The 22,113-nt window shown below is 40.5% G+C and overlaps 1 protein-coding gene across 2 annotated transcripts in view; it reads left to right on the top strand.

Annotated features, from left to right (window-relative positions):
* The window catches only part of LOC306883740 (protein diaphanous homolog 2-like), a 440,640-nt gene that overhangs the window by 291,306 nt on the left and 127,221 nt on the right, over nt 1-22,113 (top strand). For both annotated transcript variants that reach the window (XM_079439172.1, XM_079439173.1), the window contains one exon: nt 8,938-9,067. In XM_079439172.1, the coding sequence (XP_079295298.1) occupies nt 8,938-9,067 (130 nt within the window). The remainder of the gene's footprint in view (nt 1-8,937; nt 9,068-22,113) is intronic.

Raw genomic sequence — 22,113 nt, 5'->3', positions numbered from 1 at the left:
TTCTGTGGAACTCCTCAACATGCTTCAACGAATATTGAAACGGGCCGATTGGGTACGTTCAAGTATACTATCTAGACAGGTCATCTTTATCTATTTCTCTATCACTTTCCGTCTTTATATCTTTGTTAAGAATACCTTTTTAAATGACTGAGCACCTTCAGACAAACTGACATTGTACCTCTATGGAAAAAGAACCAATTTCACACATTAACTTTGACAGTATCCTCATAAAGAGATTCCTCTGAAACATTGGCTGAATACAAATTATAGTATCGGTACAGAAAAGCCCCTTTGCATTATCACAGTGAGGGAACAATTCAATTAGGAATGTAATATCTTTAGCACCATGAATATTTCGAAGGCTATGACTCACCATGCTTATCCTGACAAAAGTGTGGGCTGTGCTTGTAAATGACATTTTCAAATCGGTTGCCTAGGCTTTCTTATTGGCAACCCAAGTCCAGACTCATGGAAGAAACTGGTGGCCAAGAGGTAACACAACAAGCCTCTCTGGCAGTATGTGATGAGGGGCACCTGATGCCTGTTGTGCCTCATCGCTTCTGCCAATCCAGCATCACATCTCTGCTTTGCTGAGACTGATCTTCCTCCATGCACAATGTTCAGAGCCAAGCCGCCACAAACAATGACTGCCTGGATCTTCCACTCTTACTTGTGCAACCTGGTAGTGATGCACTATATCAGTCAATATTTGGCATATATATATATTATATATATGCCCTCCCTGTGCCCTGCTTCTATTATGTCAATAGTTTCAAAACTGTGCTAATCAGCTCACATTTTTGTCAGATAAAATTAATGACTGATTAATCACCTTAAACCTCTGTAAAGGGTCAATGCTTCTTCCATTTTTTTGCCCTCTATTTATCTTTTATTCACACTCTCTCCCTTACAGGATATAAATAAAGACACATTCGCTTATTTTAAAACCTAAGCCTTGGAAGATATCTTCTAAAGGGCTGTTCACACCAAGGAAGCAAACTATAGAATAACTGTAATGATAAAGTTTTAATATTAATTCTAATTCAGATATACAGTGAACAGATATAACAATGAAGACAGAGAGGATCAATTTTGTTGAAATCTTTTTTTTTTTCTCCAGCTGAAGAAAAACTTTGACAGCCAATCAGAATCCATCTGACTTCAAAGGGCTTGAGCATTTAAACTTCAGTGCACACTTATAATAAATACAATATGTAATAATGAACAATGTTATTGTGTGTTGGTGTAGAGGCTCATATAGTTATCATGATTTTGTGTCACACACACACACACACACACACTTAGAAACCCAAATACATTCTGCAATTGATTTTTTTGTTCAAAAAGTATATTATGTAGGCAGTATAATTAAGTTGCCTACCTTCTGGGTCATTTTGCATCAGAAGCGTGCCTGTGATGGTGTCTTAAAATACTGCTTCTGTAGGCAGCTCACTATGTTTTGGCACAGAGCATTTGTTTATGTCATTTTTCCATGAGCTGAATCATACAAACCTTAGACCTCAGACGTCTGCTCCTTCACGGCATGGAGAATGTACCCAGATATTTTGTCTCTTTCTCTCTGCATAGTGCCGATCTTACTTGGCAGATGAAAACAAACCTGCACAGTAGCGGCTTTCTGTAATGACAGTTTGGGGCATAATAATAAACAAATTAAAATTTGAAATGCATGAAATTAAATTGTGATTACCCAATGTGAGCAGATGATTGATCCCCATCTAATGAAAGTGTGAGTGTGCTGCATCCTCACACGTGTGAAAGGGATGTGGGGAAGCTTGGCTGCGGGGTGTGTGAGGGGGAACGGACACAGTATGGAGGGCCGTGCTAATTAGCTCTCTCAGCATGCGTCTCCAGCAGCAGTGCAGTCACAGTGGGGAATGATTACGGAACAAGTTGCCGGTGCACTGACGTGGAGACACCGGCAGACGCTCACACTTGCCCTCCCTCTCTATTCCCGTTCCAACCCACCCATCCCTTGGTGATTCTTCACATGAGATTGATTTAACATGCCCCTGTCATTCATTCCCATGTATTTCTTTCGTGTGGTGCTTGTCACATGGTTTCAAACAGTGAGTGGCAGCGGTTAAAACTGGCAGACTGTTGCAGAAGTTACTCCTGCCAATCTTGTTATAGTCCACAGGAGGTAGAAAAGCCATTGTCCATTGCCACGAGGTGTCTTTATTGTCAAATTATGAAGACGAGAGGTCCGACCGCAGCCAATAAATAACTGAATCTTTAAACATGTTATTCACAGAAAGATTGAGCATCAATTGAACATGCCATTCACGAAAACCCTTGTGGTTGGATTGCTGGTAATTTTCAGGACATTATTCGGGCTCTCGTGAAATGAACCTTGCTATTACATATCCATTGAAAATGAGACCAATATAATGTTACTCGCATGTCCATGTCAATTATTGCAGCCTCGGATTTCGCGCAAGTCATTACATATTTGCCCTCATTTGGTATTCCCTTCACTGGCCATTAGGCTGATGTGATTAGCACTGAAAGTCTGGCAATAATAACTGCCACTTAAATCTTTCAACATCACTGGAGGACTGTCATATTGCACAGTTTCAAGGTGCAATACAGCCTTTTTTTAGTTAATGTACATTGGAGCAGTGAGCACCAAATACTTCAGTAATACGATTTAATGGCATTATATATAAATAACTAATGCAATTAAAAAAAACAATTTCTTTGCAGAGCCTGAAAATGTATTTAATTTGTTTCCCCCAAATTCATATGTGGTATCAGTAAGTTGCATTTGTCATGATGTTGTAAAAATGACATATTCTGAAGTTTAGAAGCTCCTATTTTAAGTGTAATGAAAAAATGTAGTCTAATAACTTGAGAAATATGTTCTTGTCAGGATTTTCCTAACATAACATAAAACAACATTTTAATTGTGTTAAAAATGTTCTGGCAATGCTAAAAGAAGGAAACAGCTCTACACAGATGGTGTAAATTTTTTGTTTCTGAGTTCTGTTGACATAAATAGAATAAAGAATACAAAAATAAAGACAAAATAATTTTCAATTATGAACTGTTTAATGCACTACTGATATAAGAACCCAGGACAGGCCAGGGTTATTATAGTTGACTAAAACTATTACAAAATGATGATAATAATAATAATAGAAGTGTTAACTAAAATATATCATGAAAAACTTTTTATTTCAGCTAGTTGCCAACATTTCATATTTTAATTGATGTAGTAAAATACCAAAAAACAATAACTGAAATATAAATTAATAATAAAAAAAAATAACTACTGAAAAAAAACAAAAACATTTTTTGAAGGGAGTGTTTTCTCTTTTTTCTAAGGTTGAGGGGTTTTTCCCCCTCTTAAAAACACAGACTGTGTGAGGCTTGTTTCCTGTGATAGCTGTGGAAATCAGAGGAGGCAGGCATGCAGTACGCATGCTGAGGTCGTCAGCGTCGGATGGCAAAGCCTTTAAAGTGCATTATCTCTCCGCCTGCTCTGTCGCTGTTCTGCGCATTAGCAGCTCAGTGCTGGCTGATTGGTAAACACCCCGTGGCTGAGCGGGTGCAAAACTTAATTCTGTTTAAATAAAGAAAACAACATTAGGATTCGGAAGCAATGTCGGCAGCGCAAGAGCAACTGGCCCCGTTTCACAGTTTCGAGCATTCACAGTTACTTCAACCTTAACTATTGTGTGTTTTTAATTCACAAGAAGGAAGGCATCGGTAGATCAAACTGGAGATAATTTACAAAGGTGCCAACTTTAAATTCAGCCCGTATTTATTATGAATATGCACACACGGCCGGTCAGAGGAGCGTTACTAATGCACACAAAACAACAGCTTCCACAGAAACAGCAGCGAACGACGGCGTGCGAGCGCCGCATGGGTTCGGTCTCGGTTAAAGTGAAAAGAAAGACCTCTGTGTTTGTTTGCTTAGATTTCTTGTTGTTTTTCCATGCTCTGTTTTTTGTTCCAATCCTTGTAAACCAATATTGATTTTAGACAGCCAGCTGCGTAGAAGAAAGGGTCATTCCGGAAGAAAATAAACCAGCATTTAGGATCTGGTTTTATGTTTTTTTTTTCATTTGTTTTCCTTGCTTCATCTTTAGCAGCGAGACTTTGTGAGGTGCTGCGTGTGTTGTATTATATTGGATATTGCAGCTGAGGCATGTCTCTATGTCTGCTCTCATTTATTGCCAATCTCTCAGGGAGAAATTGGAAGCGATTTATCTAATGGATGCTGGAACACAGTGGCATTTTCAAATGAAAACACTCCACAGGAAATTCCGATAATAATTCACAGATTATTTGCTGGACTTTTTGCTGGGATTCCTCTAGTGTGGCCAATGTGGAAAAGTGTGCAGACGTGCTCTCTGATAAACAGATAAATACCACTAAACGGGCTGTAAAGCAAGGGGCAAAATTATGCTTTCCTAATGGATTAATCAATTGTGACTACTCCAGTTTGAGCTCACAGCAATTCATCCTACCTGGAAACAATTGCTTTATAATCTCAGGAAGGTTTTCTCACTTTGCAAAGGATACAAAGGCCTTGCAGGGCTAAAAGCTTTATTGATCTCTGAGACCCTTTTGAATAGGTAATTATACATCACAATGTGCTTAGATTAATATATCGCCTTTGTTTGCATCTCAAAATGATAAATGAATCCTTCGGTGTGCATATCATTTAAGTAATCCCAGATCATTAGGGAAGATGGGCCATGTACGCGAGATGGGCCGTAATGAAATGCAGCGGGGGGGACTCCTGTCAGCTGTTCGGGCAGAGGAGGCTTATCTCATCTCTGCCTGCTATTAAATGAAACATCAGCATCCACTCACGACCCAGCAGCTGGCCGGCGAGGGATTCTGTCAACATTGACAGTCTAGAGGGCATATATATATATATATATATATACACACACATGCATGTATATATTTAAAAAATATGTTGTTTATATATTAAATATATTTATATAATATAAAGTAAATGAATATTTATATAATATAAAGTAAATGAATATATATATATATATATATATATATATATATATATATATATATATATATATATATATCAGAATCAGAAAGAGCTTTATTGCCAAGAGTGTTTGCACACACAAGGAATTTGTCTTGGTGTTATGAGCTACCAGTACAGAAAGTACAAACATAGTGCAGACAACATATAATTAAGGTGATAAAGAACACTAATGAAGAGAATATACAATAATTAAGAATAACAATAGTAATAAAAATAAAAATATACAGAAAAGAGACTTGGCCATAGACAGAACTGTGAATGTGCATGTGTCCTATGTACAGATGAAGGTTTGATGGGTTATTTACAGATGTACAGTACCGGGGTGTGTTATGTGTTGTTCAGGTGGGATACGGCCTGGGGGAAAAAACTGTTCTTGTGTCTGGCTGTTCTGGTGCTCAGTGATCTGTAGCGCCGGCCAGAGGGCAACAGTACAAAGAGAGAGTGAGCTGGGTGTGAGGGGTCCAGAGTGACTTTCTTAGCCCTTTTCCTCACTCTGGAGGTGTAAAGTTCTTGGAGGCTGGGCAGAGGGGCACCGATAATTCTCTCAGCAGTCCTAACTGTCCGTTGTAGTCTTCTGATGTCTGTTTTGGTAGCTGAACCAAACCAAACAGTTATAGAAGAACATAGGACAGACTCGATGATTGCAGAGTAGAACTGTTTCAGCAGCTCCTGAGGCAGGTTGAACTTCCTTAGCTGGCGGAGGAAATACAGCCTCTGCTGGGCCTTTTTCGCAATAGAGTCAATGTGATTGTCCCACTTCAGGTCCTGGGAGATGGTGGTGCCCAGGAATCTGAATGACTCTACTGAAGTCACAGTGCTGTTCATGACGGTGAGTGGGGGGAGAGCAGGGGGGTTTCTCCTGAAGTCCACTATCATCTCCACAGTTTTGAGCGTGTTCAGCTCCAGGTTGTTAAGACTGCACCAGACAGCCAGCTGCTCAACCTCCTGTCTGTAAGCAGACTCGTCACCGTCCTTGATGAGGCCTATGACTGTAGTGTCGTCCGCAAACTTCAGGAGCTTGACAGAGGGGTCCTTTGATGTGCAGTCATTCGTGTAGAGGGAGAAGAGCAGTGGGGAGAGAACGCAACCCTGAGGGGCGCCAGTGCTGATGGTGAGAGTCCTGGATGGGAGTTTGCCCAGCCTCACTAGCTGCTGCCTGTCTGTCAGGAAGCTGGTGATCCACTGACAGATGGAGGAGGGCACAGAGAGCTGTCTCAGTTTGTCTGAGAGAAGGTCAGGTATGATGGTATTGAAGGCCGAGCTGAAGTCCACAAATAAGATCCTTGCATAATTCCCAGGTTTGTCGAGGTGTTGCAGGATGTAATGCAGTCCCATATTGACAGCGTCATCCACAGACCTGTTTGCTCTATAGGCAAACTGAAGAGGATCCAGCAAGGGTCTAGTGATGTCCTTCAGGTAGGCCAGGACCAGTCTCTCAAGTGACTTCATGACCACAGACGTGAGTGCGACAGGTCTGTAGTCATTAAGTCCAGTGAATTTGGGCTTTTTGGGGACGGGAATGATGGTGGAGCGTTTGAAGCAGCGGGGAACTTCACACAGCTCCAGAGATCTGTTGAAGATTTGTGTAAAGATGGGGGCCAATTGGTCAGCATAGACTTTTAGACAGGCAGGTGAAATACCGTCTGGTCCTGAAGCTTTCCTAGATTTCTGTTTTCTGAAGACCCGGTTCACATCCTCTACACAGACTTTAAACGCAGGTAGAATGGTGGGGGAGGGAGTAAGGGGGGTTGCAGGGGGGGAAGGTGAATGTGTGAAGTGCAGATCAGAGCGGGTGCTGGGTGTCAATCTGGCCTTTTCAAATCTGCAGTAGAACACATTGAGATCGTCAGCCAGTTGTTGATTCTCTGCAGACTGTGGGGGTGGTGACTTGTACATGGTGATGTTCCTCAGACCAGACCATACCGACGCCGGATCGTTGGCTGAAAGTTCTTTTTTCAACTTCTCAGAGTAGTTGCACACGTATATATATATGTGTGCAGATACATGTATATATTTTCTAAATATGTGTGTGTGTTTGTATATATATGTGTGTGTGTGTGTGTGTGTGTGTTGTTTATGAGGACACAAATTTGTATAATGACATGGGTATGACAGAGGTATTACAATATGAATGTGGTTTATGAGGACACTGCCTATGTCCCCGTAATTCAAAAGGCTTAAAAAAACATACTAAATGGTGTTTTTTTTGAAAATCTAAAAATGCACAAAGTTTCCTGTGAGGGCTAAGTTTGGGTGAACAACCTAAAAACCAACGTGTGTGTGTATGTATACACACACATATTATGTAAACAATAACTTTTGTTTTGGTGATTAATTGTTTGACAGCACTAGTATATATTACATATGTTTTGGCAGTTTGTAAATGAGTAATTTTTGCAGTTTCTCTAAATGGTCTGCATTGACTAAGGAATCTTTGTGTTGTGAAAAGTTATCTATTTCAAAAGAGGAAAGCCATTCCTGTTTTCTATCATGTCACCTTTAAATAATCACACATGTGATCGGTGTCATAGTATTGCCTGATATTAGTTTTCTTTAGACTTTTATATTACATTTGGTCCGATGCTCCTGTCTCATTTGTTTAAGACAAACACACCCATTACAATTTATGAAGAGAGAAGAGGCAAAAGACTGCATCCATTTATTAATTTACCTAATTTTACCTGCCACATTTTTCCAGCAGAAAACCAATTCCTCACCTCTCTATCCACAGAGACATTTTGGAAGAGAAAATCTATGGGAGACATTATGTGTAGCGGGGAAATGTGCCAGCTGTCGTAAGTTTGCCATCAGTTTGTGTAAAGGTTAATATCACATCTGCTGTGCAGTCCAGCTTGAGGATTCATTCTGCCTTCCCCAGCTCTGCTGCGGGACTCAGCAGCCATCTTCTGTGTGAAAGCAGCCTTCCTGGAGTCTAGGCTTGACAGCAAACAATCTGTTTGAGTCTGAGAGGGTGAAGAGGTCACCCAGCCCCAGTGCACTGCATAATGTGGGCCTGCAGCCATGGCCCTCCAAATGGAGGAGAGAGGGAGAGAAAGAGCAACACCGCTCCACGTTTGGTTTATCATATCTAAAGTTCTCAAGCAACTGATTTATGTCGCCAAGGGAACTTGGTTCTTGCTTTATAAAAACAACTTGTGCCTTTTTCATGGGAATCGGTTTTCTACCAGATATGTGTGTTTTAAATGATTTAAGCTAAAAATCTAAGCTGTGTTGTTCTAATCAATAGGGGTTTCATTTCTGTGGCGCTGTTTGATTTTATTTAACTAACTTAATGTAAGTTGTTTAAGTCTGGTCCAGTTTATCTGATCCTTGATATGGACTGATGTTAAAATGAAATTCAGGCATTTTATTGCGTGAACTACAGCAGCCTGCAGCAAGAGTGTGAGCGGAGTGTATTGATCTAAATATTTCATTTCTTTCATGCCCACCTTACTTTTGTACAAAGAACGCTTGTGGTTTGGGGGAAAAAGCTCCTTTTCAAATTAAACGTGGTAAATAAGTGTACAGGGGAACTATGCCTCTGTGCACTCTGCTCCAACCAATTTCAGCTTTATTGACACACCTATTTGTCAGATTTCTGCACAAACACCTTGAAGTGCTGTTGGCGCATACATATATTGATGAGATCCTGCTTAGATTCAGCTGAACACATGTTGCTCTGTGGCTATACACTAGCATGCTGAAATATTCAAATGCTATCTATCTGTCTGTCTTTCTGTCTGTCTTTCTATTGTTCTGTTATTTCATCATTCTGCCATTGTATATATCGTTCTTTCTACCTCGTTCTGTAGTTTTACCTATCTAATCATCATTCTGTCTGCCATTCTGCCTATTGTATTGTTCTGACTCATTTCTAAATCTTTTCTCTGCAGCTTCGTGACACCAAGTCAACAGAACAGAATACAACTCTTCTGCACTTTCTGGCCGAGAAATGTGAAGAAAAGTATCCTGAGGTCCTGAAGTTCCCTGATGAGCTTGAGCATGTTGAAAGTGCCAGCAAGGGTAAGAATATTTAAAGAAAAAAAGGAAAAAAATAAATAAATATATATATATATATATATATATATATATATATATTTTTTTTTTTTCCAGAGAAGTTCACAATGGCCGCTACAATAGCTGTACTTCAGTTAAATATAGAGCGTCAATTCATCACAGAAAGTTCTTGTTGATAGAAAATAAAGTGAAATTTATCAGGAATTATTTTTTTCAACCTTTTCTGTCTGCTTGCTGTTAAAGCACAATGTAATATTTTAGTAAAATGACTCAATTTTCTGGCATTATTACTGTCAGTTTGGAAGGCTTGGTGATAATGCCATGTAATTCAGTTTAGCTGCGCGTTTGTTTCAGGCAAGATAAAGATGTGCTTTATTTTGATCCAGAAGTCTATCCTTTTATTTATTCCCACCCATAAGCTGTTATCATGTTTAATCAAACAGAATTCCCTTTAAATGTGTTAAGCCTGGTTAATTGAACACCCAGCTTATCACCCCTGATCTGCAGATATCAGCAGCGTCCTTTTGAAAAATATGGGGCTCTGTCAGGTGTGACCTTGAGATATTTACCCTCATATATACCTCCCTCCGTCTATCTAAATCACGCTGCTTTATGGTGTTCGACAAATCCTTTATTGGTTTTCTCCTGTGGTCTTCTTTTAAGCCGTGAGCTTTAAAGCTTTTTATGGCTTGAATTAGATGAACTAATGTTACAGAGATCAACCCAGGAGACTGGACGCAATTGGCCCCGCAGACTATAATGAGAGATTTTGCAGAGAATTAAATAAAACTAGTTAATGGCCAAAGAGCCTTTCTTAATCCTTCTGCTATGTGTAAATCCAGCCATTTCCAACGCTGTGAATAGACACGTTTCATTAGAATGGTGCAGAGCAGTTCTGAGGGTTGATCAAGGAACTATAATGAAGCGCAAGGGGCCCATATGCTCCACAGTATGGCCGACAGGAAAGGTTAAGAGTCCAAATGGGGAGGTAGCTTAGCAGGGATGGTGGCGGAGTCTCACACAGCTGTTCTGACATTGTGGAATGGATTCTTATTATGGCTTGCAGTGATTAAGAGCTTTAGTGCTTCCCACTATGCTGAGGGAGATTTCTGCAAATTTAAATATCTGGTTTCTTAACTCTCATTCATTTCGAACAGATTTGGAAATGAAAACCCACAGTGAATGCAATAATCTCCTGTATTATTGTCACTTGCAATGTCTCTCTGTGTCCATCTCCGTCAGGGAAAAAAACCCCCCAAAAAAACAGGCAGTGGCGTAATTTATCCTGTCAATAAGCTAATTTGTCTTTAATTCCATTTGGAACTGTTTGGTTGAAGCCCTTGAGCTTTATTTACTTTGTTAGTTACCTAATTGCTTATCTAATCTAATAAAAGTAATTTAGTGCTTTGTTGTGAAGGATGCGGTCACTGTTGAATAGACCAGCTGTATCTTTGTCAAGGTAGATGGCTGGATGAATGCACAAGCCTAATTCTTTGAAGAGACACATTTCAGAGAGAATCGGTTCTTCGTGCATGATCTTTATCTAATTTGGAATGAGTTAAGCAGTTTGTGGCTCTGATTTATTTCATTAGAGTGAATGCTACTGTAAGCCGGTGTCAGCTCTGTGAGAATCTTACAGCAAAAAATGCCATGCCTGCTATATGTTTTAGTAATTACTATGAATTTTAAAGAATGTTACTATTTAAAGAGTGCCACTGTTTTATTTATAACTCAATTTATTATGCATTTTAAAGTGTAAATTCTCATTTTATTTATATATGTAATACAATGAGATATATATTACACAGTGTTAATTGATTCCCGTACACTGTAAATATTAACTTTTGACCATTACATAAAAGATAATTATGCTTAATGGCAAACAAATGCTGCAAATGAAATGAAATGAAAAATAAATTACATAGCATTTTAAATCAATCTTTAGGCCTTACCTGGCAGTCTTACATGTAATGCATACAGATGTCCCACCTGGTTAAGTGTTGAAGCAGTCATGAATGAATAATTCAGTTTTAGCTAATGATCTTTTCGAGACCTTTCTGTTCATGTCAAAGTGGTGAGAGATTCTTCTTTTAACATGGTAGCACAGCTCACCTTAACCCTGAGCCGCGTTTAGACACCACCTCTCATGCTCTGCAATTCCTGCTACCTCCCTTTTCTTAAGTTCTTGCTTTTCTTTTTCACCCTCCTCTGTGCTGCTCAGAACTAACCTTTGGGCTTTCTGTCTCTTTTTTTGTCTCTCACTCCATATTTCTCACAAAGAACAGTGCATTTTTGTCTCTTAAGAATAATACTTCCTCCAATTTATCCCTGTCTCCCCATCAAAGTGGCTTTTTTTAGGCGGGAAGAGTTGCACACCAGAACACAAGAGCACTGGTGCGCTGCAAACCCTATCCTGTCCCAGTCTGCCTGTGCCCACGGGAGCACACAGCTCTACACCCTGATGATCTCTGCTGTTTGAGCTTTGTGTAAAGCCCAGATACTCTGATCATACACCAGAATGCTCTCATGGTTCTCTCAATGTATGTAGTTCTAATAAGCTTCCCATCACATGTCCCATGTTCTTGCCTGATCTTTGTGCTCGGGTAGTGTACTTTGCCCCGACACGCATGAGGGAAGACCAAATCAGGTGATTTCTTCCTGTTGCATCAAGATCTGCTCCAAAAGGTTGCGCACACACATTCAATAATCACATATCCATCTACAAATGTTGGAACTGGCACTCTTAATATACTTGATTGAAAAGAGCAATCAGTTCTGCCTGATCTGCTTGAGAAAGTTATTGTCTCCCCTCAGTTCCTCCTTGATTGGTGACTGCAGAATTCCTTTCCCTCAGTCCCAAACCTTCAAATCTCCACAAAGATAGTGGAACAGAAAAAGTCCAGGAAATCAAAATGGATAGATGGGTAGATAGATATTTCAAATAATTTAATTAATTAATTTGTAGAAATACCTAGCTGTAAATGATACAGCTATGATGACAGCTGGAAATTGATGGCAATGCAAAACATTACTGATTGGTCTATAATTTTCGGTGCATATCACATTCTGATGATAAATGTCACAAGTCATAATTGCCATTTCAACGAAACCTAGTTATGTTTGCCAGCTTTGTAACGCTACCTTGGTGACAAGATTAAATCGGTGCAATTTGCTGCAGCAATGTTCAGTATATCAGAGAAAACCAAACATTTACCAAATGCATGATGTACAACCACACAGCACTGGCCAAATACGGCATGTAACAGTTCTGTCAACTGGCTGTGGGCCAGCAGAGCATCCTTATTGTTGAGCTCTTTTGATCTGACCTCAGCTTTGATCACATTATACAATACTTCAGCTCTTGCCCAAAGTTAACTGCCCTGTATTCTATCATTGTTATTCTAATTCCAAATACTGCCTTGACAAATTTAAATTGAAACTGCAGCTGTTTGCTAATCAATCTTAATTGCATCGTCCCGTGTATCCTTTAAGCTGAGTCACAATTTGGCATTTGCTTGAATCTGTTAATGTGATTCAGTTTGTCTTACATGCTTTCACTATCTTTATTTGGTTTTGATTTATTTGATCCCCCTGCTGTCTAATGCGGTTTCTTACTGTATGCAGTCTATCCATTGCTCAAGGGGTGTTGTAGAATGCAATTTTGATATCAATTTTGATTTGACCTGACATTATCCTCCAAGATAATCATGATGACAATTCTTCATCTGTCCTGGCTGCCACGTAAGGGGTTTTGTTTATAATGTGTTAAATATTTTATGCACCTCAGCAACATAATCTTGGTTTCCGCTTAAAAAAAAAAAAAACTGTTTGGATAGGAGATATGTGCTAGCAATCCCATGTTGACTAGCCACTGCTTCCTGACACACATGATTGCATCTCTTAATACCTCTGTGCCAGCCGGCCTGTAAAAAAAATATGTTGCCCAGGTAAAGGTCAGAAGCGGTCATGGCCTGCCTCCCCAGGCCGAGCTTCCCTCTGGGCAGAGGAGCTCTCGACTTTCCTGTCTCATCCATTACCATCCACCTCCATCAAGGGCGGTGCTAATTAGAATGTGTTTTATCATCCTGGGAGGATAGGAAAAAATGTGCTGAGTCTCAAGGAAGGGCTGGGACATGGGGAGCGACCATGAAATCAGAGTGGCATTGTACTTTCCCCTTTACTTATTCATGAAGTTCATCCCTCCTGGGCTGCTCCGTTACACCTCCCTGCCCACAAAAAAAGCAGTGCATGGATGCTTGCAGCAGTTCTACCTGTTGTATTACATCAAAAACCTGAACTTGCAGATAGTTCAAAATTGTGATAGCCGATACCAATATATATTTCCCTTTGTTTTGAAACAACTTCAAATCTCTCCTGTGCGGATAAATATTAAATATAAATATTATTAAAGTTCTTTTTATGAGGCGTATGTATGTGTATATATATATATATATATATATATATATATATATATATATATATATATATTATATGGGGCTGCCACTTTACTTTTGTGTTTGTTTATTTTATTATTAAAGTAGTTAAATGCTCGCCGGTTCCCGCCTCCTCCTTTCCATATCTACGATCTGTTACATATATATATATATATATATATATATATACATACATACATATACATACATATGCACTTCACTTCATATATAGTATATATATATATATATATATATATATATATATATATATATAAACACACACACACATTCCCAATACATTTTTAAAAAAACTGTAATTATTACAATTTGACTGATAGATTTGACTGATACTGTAATTTGACTGATAGAGAGATTTCTTTCTTTCTTTCTTTCGTTTTCTTTCCAACTAGGTTTTTGAGCTTGTGTTCTGTCAGGTTAGCAGCCTCCCAAAAAACTCTAGCCACTGCCTAGCAACACCCTAGCTTGACAACACTCGGGAAAAAAAAATAATAGTCAGTTGGCAGATCCTGCACTATGGTAGTGCATGGCTCCCCATGCATATGTATTCCTTACCTCATAACAGAAGTGTTACCATAACATTAATCATGCCTTGCATATGGAAAATGAATCAGTGTAATTGTTCAGGCGCTGCCCCTTTTTCGTTCTATTTGTCTTGTCCGTAATATAAATGGCTGTGTCTTGTTTAGTAACGTTGTGTGCTTGTAATTCATGGAAGCCGAAGCTAGGACAAGAGGAGGAGGAGAGAGGAAATTGCAAGAGCAGAGAGGGTGTCCTGGTATTGAGCTGCCACATGAATCAGCTGCCGTTCTATATCGGTTGTTCTTCATTCTAGAGTGAACTGGAGCACAGCGGTCATAAAGCATGCGTTTTGATGATTGTGGTCAAGACCTTGTTTTGTTAAGTGCAAGCTGTACGTCAACAGAAAATTCAGTATGCAATATTAATGCTCTTGCAAAAGCCTGCCTCCACTCATGAAGCCCTTGTTATCTCTTTAGTTTGATCACTTGTGCTGCTGCTTGTCTTCAGCGAAGTTGCGCAACAGAAAATGTTAAGGCAGAAAATAATGCTGTGTTGAGTTTTGCCATTCTTTTCAGCCTTTCATTCTTCAGAAGGGAGTCTGTAAAGCTTCTTACCAGTGACTGTCAAAATTTCTTCAAAGTGCTCTCTGACACGCTACTTCAGCTTTGAACAATGGGGGCATTCACTCAGTTTACAATACTTCTGCAAAGAAGTTTTATCATTTCTGTGAAATGTCATTTTTAATTTAAAGGTGCCATAGAATGAAAAACTGTCTTTACCCTGGCATATTTAAATAATAACAGTTCTGTACATGGAAATGACATACAGTGAGCCTCAAACACCATAGTTTCCTCCTTCATATGTAAATCTCGTGATTAAAAAAGACCACTGAAAAACAGGCGAATCAGAACATAACACCGACTGTGACGCAACAGTCGGGATCACTACGCCCCCAACATTTGCATAAACCCGCCCTTGTTCTAAGCCGGCCGAACCATCAGAAGCTCTGCAGGTATTGTAAATAAACAAGCGCGGACAACAGCGAAAATAACAAAATAAATGTTATGTTCCAGGCCGTGCAGGGGGTGTGAAGTGCAGGGATGGGTTGGTGTCTGTATTCAGAAAGGCACAGAAAGCAAATAACGCGAGCCACTAAAGGGACATTGTTAGCTCCTTGCTAGCGGTAGCCTGTTACAGTACATAAGATTTCACTCTCAGTAAGGAGAGATGAGGATGATGGCGAATGACTTACAGATCCTGAGCACCACTGACAAGCATCTGATCTTGTGAAATGTGTGGTAAGTACTGTTGCTCCATAATGTAAACATAGTTTGTGTGATCGCGTCTCTTGAAAGTGAAACTATAACGCGATCGATGGATCGTTCAAAAGCAGTTTCAATGCCTCGCATATTAATAACGGCTCCCTGATGCCCGCGTTTTATAATACAGTATAATTACCCGACGATATAACTGCGAGAGAAAGCATTTAAATATATATTTTCCTCCCTGTGCTTCCTTCTTGCTGATGAGCCGTACTGTGAAACAGCCAATCAGAGCAGAGCTCATTATTATTCATGACCCTGCCAAATAAGCCAATAACAGACCGTTTCATTCTAGGGAGAAATCCTAGGGTTGTAAATGGACATGTAAAATCGTTTCTGGAGATTTTTTGCCCTTACCTAAGCCACATACCTTCTGTGTAGATATCAGAGCACAATTTAAAATACTGTATCAATGCATTCTATGACACCTTTAATAATAATAGTAATAATTATAAATCATAATTAAAAATAACTGTCAGGTGTTCTTGCACATACAATACATTTTCTGTGGTAAATGAAGCTTCCAATGCACACATACAAAAGCAACAAGACGACACATAAAATATATGATGCATAAAGACAGTTATGTTAAGGCAGAATAAACCGGTGTACAGCATTTACAGCTTTGCTTAGTAAATCAGTGTGCAAGTGTAAATCGGGTACTGAACACAGGAAGCAGGAACAATGTGTATGTGAAATATGAATGAACATTATTATTATTATTGTTATTTATTTATTGTGTACATGAAAGTATACAGTAGGCTGGAAAGCCAGTAGAAAAGGAGACTTACATTAGTATAGCATGTTCATATATTGATTTATTTGATAAATTGTCATATAATAAGTGAAGTGAAGTGACATACGGCCAAGTATGGTGACCCATACTTGGAATTTGTGCTCTGCATTTAACCCATCCAACGTGCACACACACAGCAGTGAACACACACACACCGTGAACACACACCCGGAGCAGTGGGCAGCCATTTATGCTGCGGCGCCCGGGGAGCAGTTGGGGGTTCGGTGCCTTGCTCAAGGGCACCTCAGTCGTGGTATTGAGGGTGGAGAGAGCGCTGGACATTCACTCCCCCCACCTACAATCCCTGCCGGCCCGAGACTCGAACCCGCAACCTTTGGATTACGAGCCCGACTCTCTAACCATTAGGCCACGACTTCCCCTGAAGTCGTGGAACCCCTAATAAACCCCTTTATGCATGATACAAGGTCGTTGTTTTATTAATTTATTTTTTGATAATAACTGACTGACTGTATGTTATCCTTTATGCGGTATAACCCATGCTTCCGAAACTATTTAAGTGCTAAATCTTGACCAAAACTCAACTTAAGCCATTTTAAAACCTTTTTAGGAATCTTACAAGTGCTTTTACGGGCACAGAAAATCCTGCATCCTCAAGTGCAGCTGAACCTTCACTCTCGCAAGGTCACATTGAGCTGCACATCCTCAAAGCCATCTGCAGAAAATAAATAGACACTTTAATAAAAGGATTTTGCTTTATGCTAGAATCCTCTAGTTCAAGGATGCCCTGCAAATGTAAGTATGCGAGTATCTCTATATGCCCAATATTTTATCTGCCCATCAGTGCTGAGTGGTCCGTTGTGGGAATATCATCTCTGCCACCATGGTTCCCCACCCTGTTGCTTGGTGCTGGGCCTGGATAATTAAAGATTGATAATTTCCCTGGGGACAGAAAGAACAAGCAGGGATCAGGAGTTCAGCCGCATGTCTTGGCGAGAGGGAACACACCGAAAATATATCTGCTGTTAGTTAAGCCTTAAATGGGGTCAGGTTGAATGTTGCTTTGGGCGCTCTCTGTTCCCTGACTGATGTGGGATGAGTGAGTCTCAGTGAGAGGAATACTCACCTCGCGTTCAGTTGATATCTCTCATTACCTAACTGACATATATAAGAGTGGCCTTGATTTATCCTGTCATCTCTCCAAATAGTGCTGTTAAATTGTGTTTGTGTCAAAAAAGGCAGCTCCCGTTTATAGGCATAAAGCGTATATTGCAGATGAACTGAGATGGCCATATCAACCCATCCGCGGTGTAGATATTGCCTCACAATTTCCTGCTTAATTCACTCCCTTCCACAAGCAGGCAATTGGTAATGATGATTCCGTCGCGATCGTGAATGGGTTCTTCTTAATGTTGGTATTTTTACACCTCTGACCTTCCCTAATAGAGCCGGGGAAGCCTGGAGCGGCTGTTATTGACCGATTTGCCTTGTTAAACCCACACTCTGCACCCCACTAAAGAAGGGCCACCAACTTTCTGCCTCGAGTCACCATTGTGGCTCCATGCCAAGTCAGATTGACAATCCAAGGGGAAATCTGACACATGTGCCCATAAATCAGTTCAGTATATGGCACAGCCACAGGCAAAGTAGTTTGTAGTCCGAGCAAAGGAAAAAATGAAAGGGAGGGGGGAAATATGAATTTGTATTTGTTATCCACTTTTTTTTTTGTTCTTCTGTGGGACTGAGAAGTTACAAAGCCTTGTTTCTGCATGATGAGCTCAGTACTATCTAGCTCGCATTGCATATTCCAAAATAGCTTATTCACATGGATTAGAAAACGTGATTTTTTTTCTCTCTCGTGTAAATATGATTCGTTGAAAACATGGAGGAGACTCTTTTACGTTGATGCTTTTAATGTGGGATCTTTTACAGTGTTCACGTCAGTGTTAACATTTTACAGTGACTTTGCTTATTGGGTATAATGGCCAATCATCCTGCTTAAACTAAATTCTATTATAAGCATGGCTGGTGTTCTTTTTTGCAGTTTTTATAATAGTTTTTTACTTTATTTTTATGGTTTTATTATAATGCCATATCTCAGAAATACATGCTTGCACATTACTTACTACAAACTAAAACAAAGCCACAGCAGATTTAAGCATTAGATCTCTGAGCAACATACAGCAGTTGAGTTTCATTCCTGAATGAATCTTTAGAGGGGTTGATTCAATGACTCGCTCATAGTTCCTGCATGAATCCTGAAGTCATTTGTCGCCACCTACTGGTGTAATGAAAAACCACAAATGCACGCACTGACATCTATATGAAACACTATAAAATATAGGTTAATATTAATGTATACATATTTTATTGTTAATTGCTAATACATGTTTGGTCTTGATACGTTCATATTACAAAATGTATTATGATATGTAGAATTTAACATGAATCTAGCTAAATAAAGTATTGTTCTTTGTTCGTTTACACAAAGTCTATAGTCTTGGCAGACTCTAAAGAGGTGTGCCCCCTTCTCTATTTTTTTTTTCTCCCTCCTGTCACACCTACAGAATGCATTCCCCCTGCAGATCAATCCATGGAGATGTGCTCTACATTTGCCGCTTTGGCTCAGCTGTCCAAAAATGCTGGCCTTATCTGCACCACACATACATGCATGCCAAACATGTCTGGATTAAGATGCTGAGAGCAGCAGTCTCACACTTACCACACACACACTGATTCTGGCACTGTAGATTAAAAGCGAAGTGAACATCTGAGGGAAAAAATAAATAAAAATCTAGTAAGAGAGTTTTACCATTTACAGAATCTGTACAGATCCTGTTCTCTTGGAGGACCTCAGAAGATCCAAGGACAGTGCCATCTTTTTATCTATGTATCTGTTTTTTGGATTGATATATTTGATGTGTATATTGATTCTCCGCTTATGGCCCTGTAGTTTCAAACCAAGACTTTTCACTCTTTCATTGCGTTGCATTAGCCATTGCCCATCTTCCGTTGTGTCTGACTCCGGCAGCCCGCCTATGATGTGATGACCGCTTAATGTCCAGTGAAGGGGGCTACTCTTCTTGTATTTGTTTTGCAGTCGAGGTGAGACTGACTCTTTAGAGCAGGATGTCCTCTCCGCTACACAACAGGCTGGCTGGGAGAGTAGACAGTCTGTCAGAGGGCATATCAGGAGCAGGAAGCAGGCCTGTCTACCCCAGCTGTCCCTGCATGAGTGATGGCTTTTATGAAATGTTTCTTTATTCCTCTTCCCTTTTTTGCCTCTTAGAATATCGGAGAGATGTGGCAGCCCCCTATCTGCCCTCCCCCCCTCTTTCATTCTCTGTCCGGCGGTGCAGGTACACAGACATGGATGGACACGTGCAGAGAGGCTGACTGCTCTGCTTAGAAATACTGACAGCACACCTGGATGAGAGTCGACAATGCAGCAGAAAATGAAAATAATGCTGTTTGCCAGGCAAGAAATACGTCCTGTCACTGTCAACCTCTCTGCATGCTGGGATTGTTGGACAGGCTGAGGCCAGCTTTTTTTTTTTCTTCTTCTTTCTTGAAAGCACTTTAATGTGACTGCTTTCCCCTCGCCAAGCTCTCCATGGGTGTGAAGGAGCGTGTCTCATTATTGACTCCCCTACATCCCTCTGCCCCCTCCACCTTCATCTTACCATTTCGTATTTCCACCTGGTAGGCTGATAGAGCTTTTGAGTCTGACCTGTCAAAAGCTGTCAGAATCAAATAGGTTTGAAACAACTCTGAATATCCAGCTACAATGTTTCTTTTTCACTGACTCTCTCTGAATGCTGCAGTGAACAAACAAGTAGTGTTGAATTAGTGTTTACCATATGTAACAAATCTCAGAGAGGCTTTATCAGGGGGACATCTGGAGGCAAAACAATAAAGGGAAACGAAAATGAATTGATAAATGAAAAGATAATGCTGTAGTTCTTTAGATGACATGCATGATTCAAGATTCAAGATTTGTATTCCTCACATACACAATTATACAGAGTATAACCAGCAGTGAAATGTAAGTCAGGACCGCTCCAAGGACAGTGCAATTGTATAGACAAATATTAAGAAAAAGAAAAGTAGAAAAAAATAAATAAAAAGAATAAAATAAAAGATAAAAAAATATAAATATAAATGTGCAGGTCAGTATGTTGTTGACATAAATAGTACTATAACAGGAATGTGCAAAAAAGTTGTACAGGGTATTTAAATAGTAGCATATGAGGTAGAAAAAATTATGAATAGCTTATTGATATAGTGATGTTAACATGGAGTCAGAGTGACACAGAGTTAGAGTTTAGGAGCCTGATGGCCTGGGGGAAGAAGCTCCTCCTAAGTCTCTCAGTTTTTGCCATCAGGCTACGGAAGTGCTTACCATGGAAGCAAAGTGAATAGTCAGTTACCAGGGTGATTTGAGTCCTTGATAATTTTGACAGCTCTACTTTTGCAGCGTTTGAGGTAGATGTCCTGCAGAGAGGGGAGAGCAGACCCTGAGATGCGCTCAGCTAAGCGCACAACTCTCTGTAATGCTTTGTAGTCCTGATTTGAGTCAAATCAGTCAATACACTTTCTATGGTCTCTGAATAGAAAGTTTTCAGGATTGCTGGTGAGACGCTGAATTTCCTCAGCTGTTGCAGATGGTACAGTCTTTGCCTGGCTTTCTTAACCTGTGTTTGGATGCGTGTAGTCCAAGTCAGGTTCTCAGAGATGTTTACACCGAGGTACTTGAAGCTACTCACCCTCTCCACAGGGGTCCCACTGATCATGAGAGGAGTGTAGTGCTGCTACTGTCTCTTCCTAAAGTCCATGATCAGCTCTTTAGTTTTGCTCACATTCAGAGAGAAAAAGTTGTCCTGGCACCATGATGTGAGTCTCTCTACCTCATCCAAGTATGCGGTCTCATCGTTGTTTAGGCTGAGGTCTGTGAGTTTAGAAGCCAGCTTGATGGGGACTATAGTGTTGAAAGCTGAGCTATAGTCAATGAATAGCAGCCTTACATAATTCCCATTGTTGCTGTCCAAGTGTGTGAGGGAAGAGTGGAGGATGTGAGAGATGGCATCGTCCGTAGATCTGTTTGGGCGATAGGCAAACTGAAGAGGGTCCAAAGTATCAGGGATGGAGGAGCAGATGTGGCTCTTAACAAGTCTCTCAAAAACCTTCATGACTATAGATGTGAGGGCAACTGGGCGATAGTCATTCAGGCAAGAGGGTTTATTGTTCTTAGGCACAGGGATTATTACAGATTTTTTAAATGAGGTGGGAACCACGGAGGTAGCAAGGGACTCATTAAAGATAGACGTGAACAAACCAGCGAGCTGATCAGCGCAGTACCTCAGAACACGGCCAGTTATCCCATCAGGTCCGGCTGCTTTCCTGACGTTCACTTTCTTTAGCGCCCTCCGAACCTCATCCTCTGACACGGTGATTACAGGATCATCGCTGCTCTGCCTGCTGCTTCCTGACGCGCTGGTCGGCAGAGACACGCCACCGCCGTTGCAATCAAAGCGGCCGAAGAAGGTGTTTAACTCGTCGGCCAGCAACCGATCTGCTCTCACCTCCGCAGAGGATTCGTTTCCGAAGGCACAGATGGTCCTCAGTCCGTGCCACATCCGTCGAGAGTCATTGAGCTGGAAATGACTCAATTCTCTCTCTGTATCTGTGTTTAGCGGCTTGCGCATCGGAGAGCATAGCACGATGCTTTGTACTCGCTCATATTCCCGGTCAGAAGAGCCTCATTGTAAGCGGCAGTGCTTGTGTTCACCACAGCACGGATTGTACAGTCCACCCACGGTTTCTGGTTGGAGAATGTCCTTATCGTTATTGTTTCTGTAGCTTGCTCGATTAATGTGTTTACAAAGCTTAATGCTACATCCGTGAACTTGCTAACGTCAGAAGAACTCGCCCGGAACATGTCCCAGTTGACGTCATCAAGGTCCGCCTGCAGCATAGCTTCTGAGTGGGAGGACCAGCGCGTCA

The sequence above is a fragment of the Barbus barbus genome (genome assembly GCF_936440315.1).
Source record: "Barbus barbus genome assembly, chromosome: 17".
Classification (NCBI taxonomy): Eukaryota; Metazoa; Chordata; class Actinopteri; order Cypriniformes; family Cyprinidae; genus Barbus; species Barbus barbus.
The sequence above is the reverse complement of the archived record's forward strand: the minus strand, read 5'-3'. Positions and strand labels throughout refer to the sequence as shown.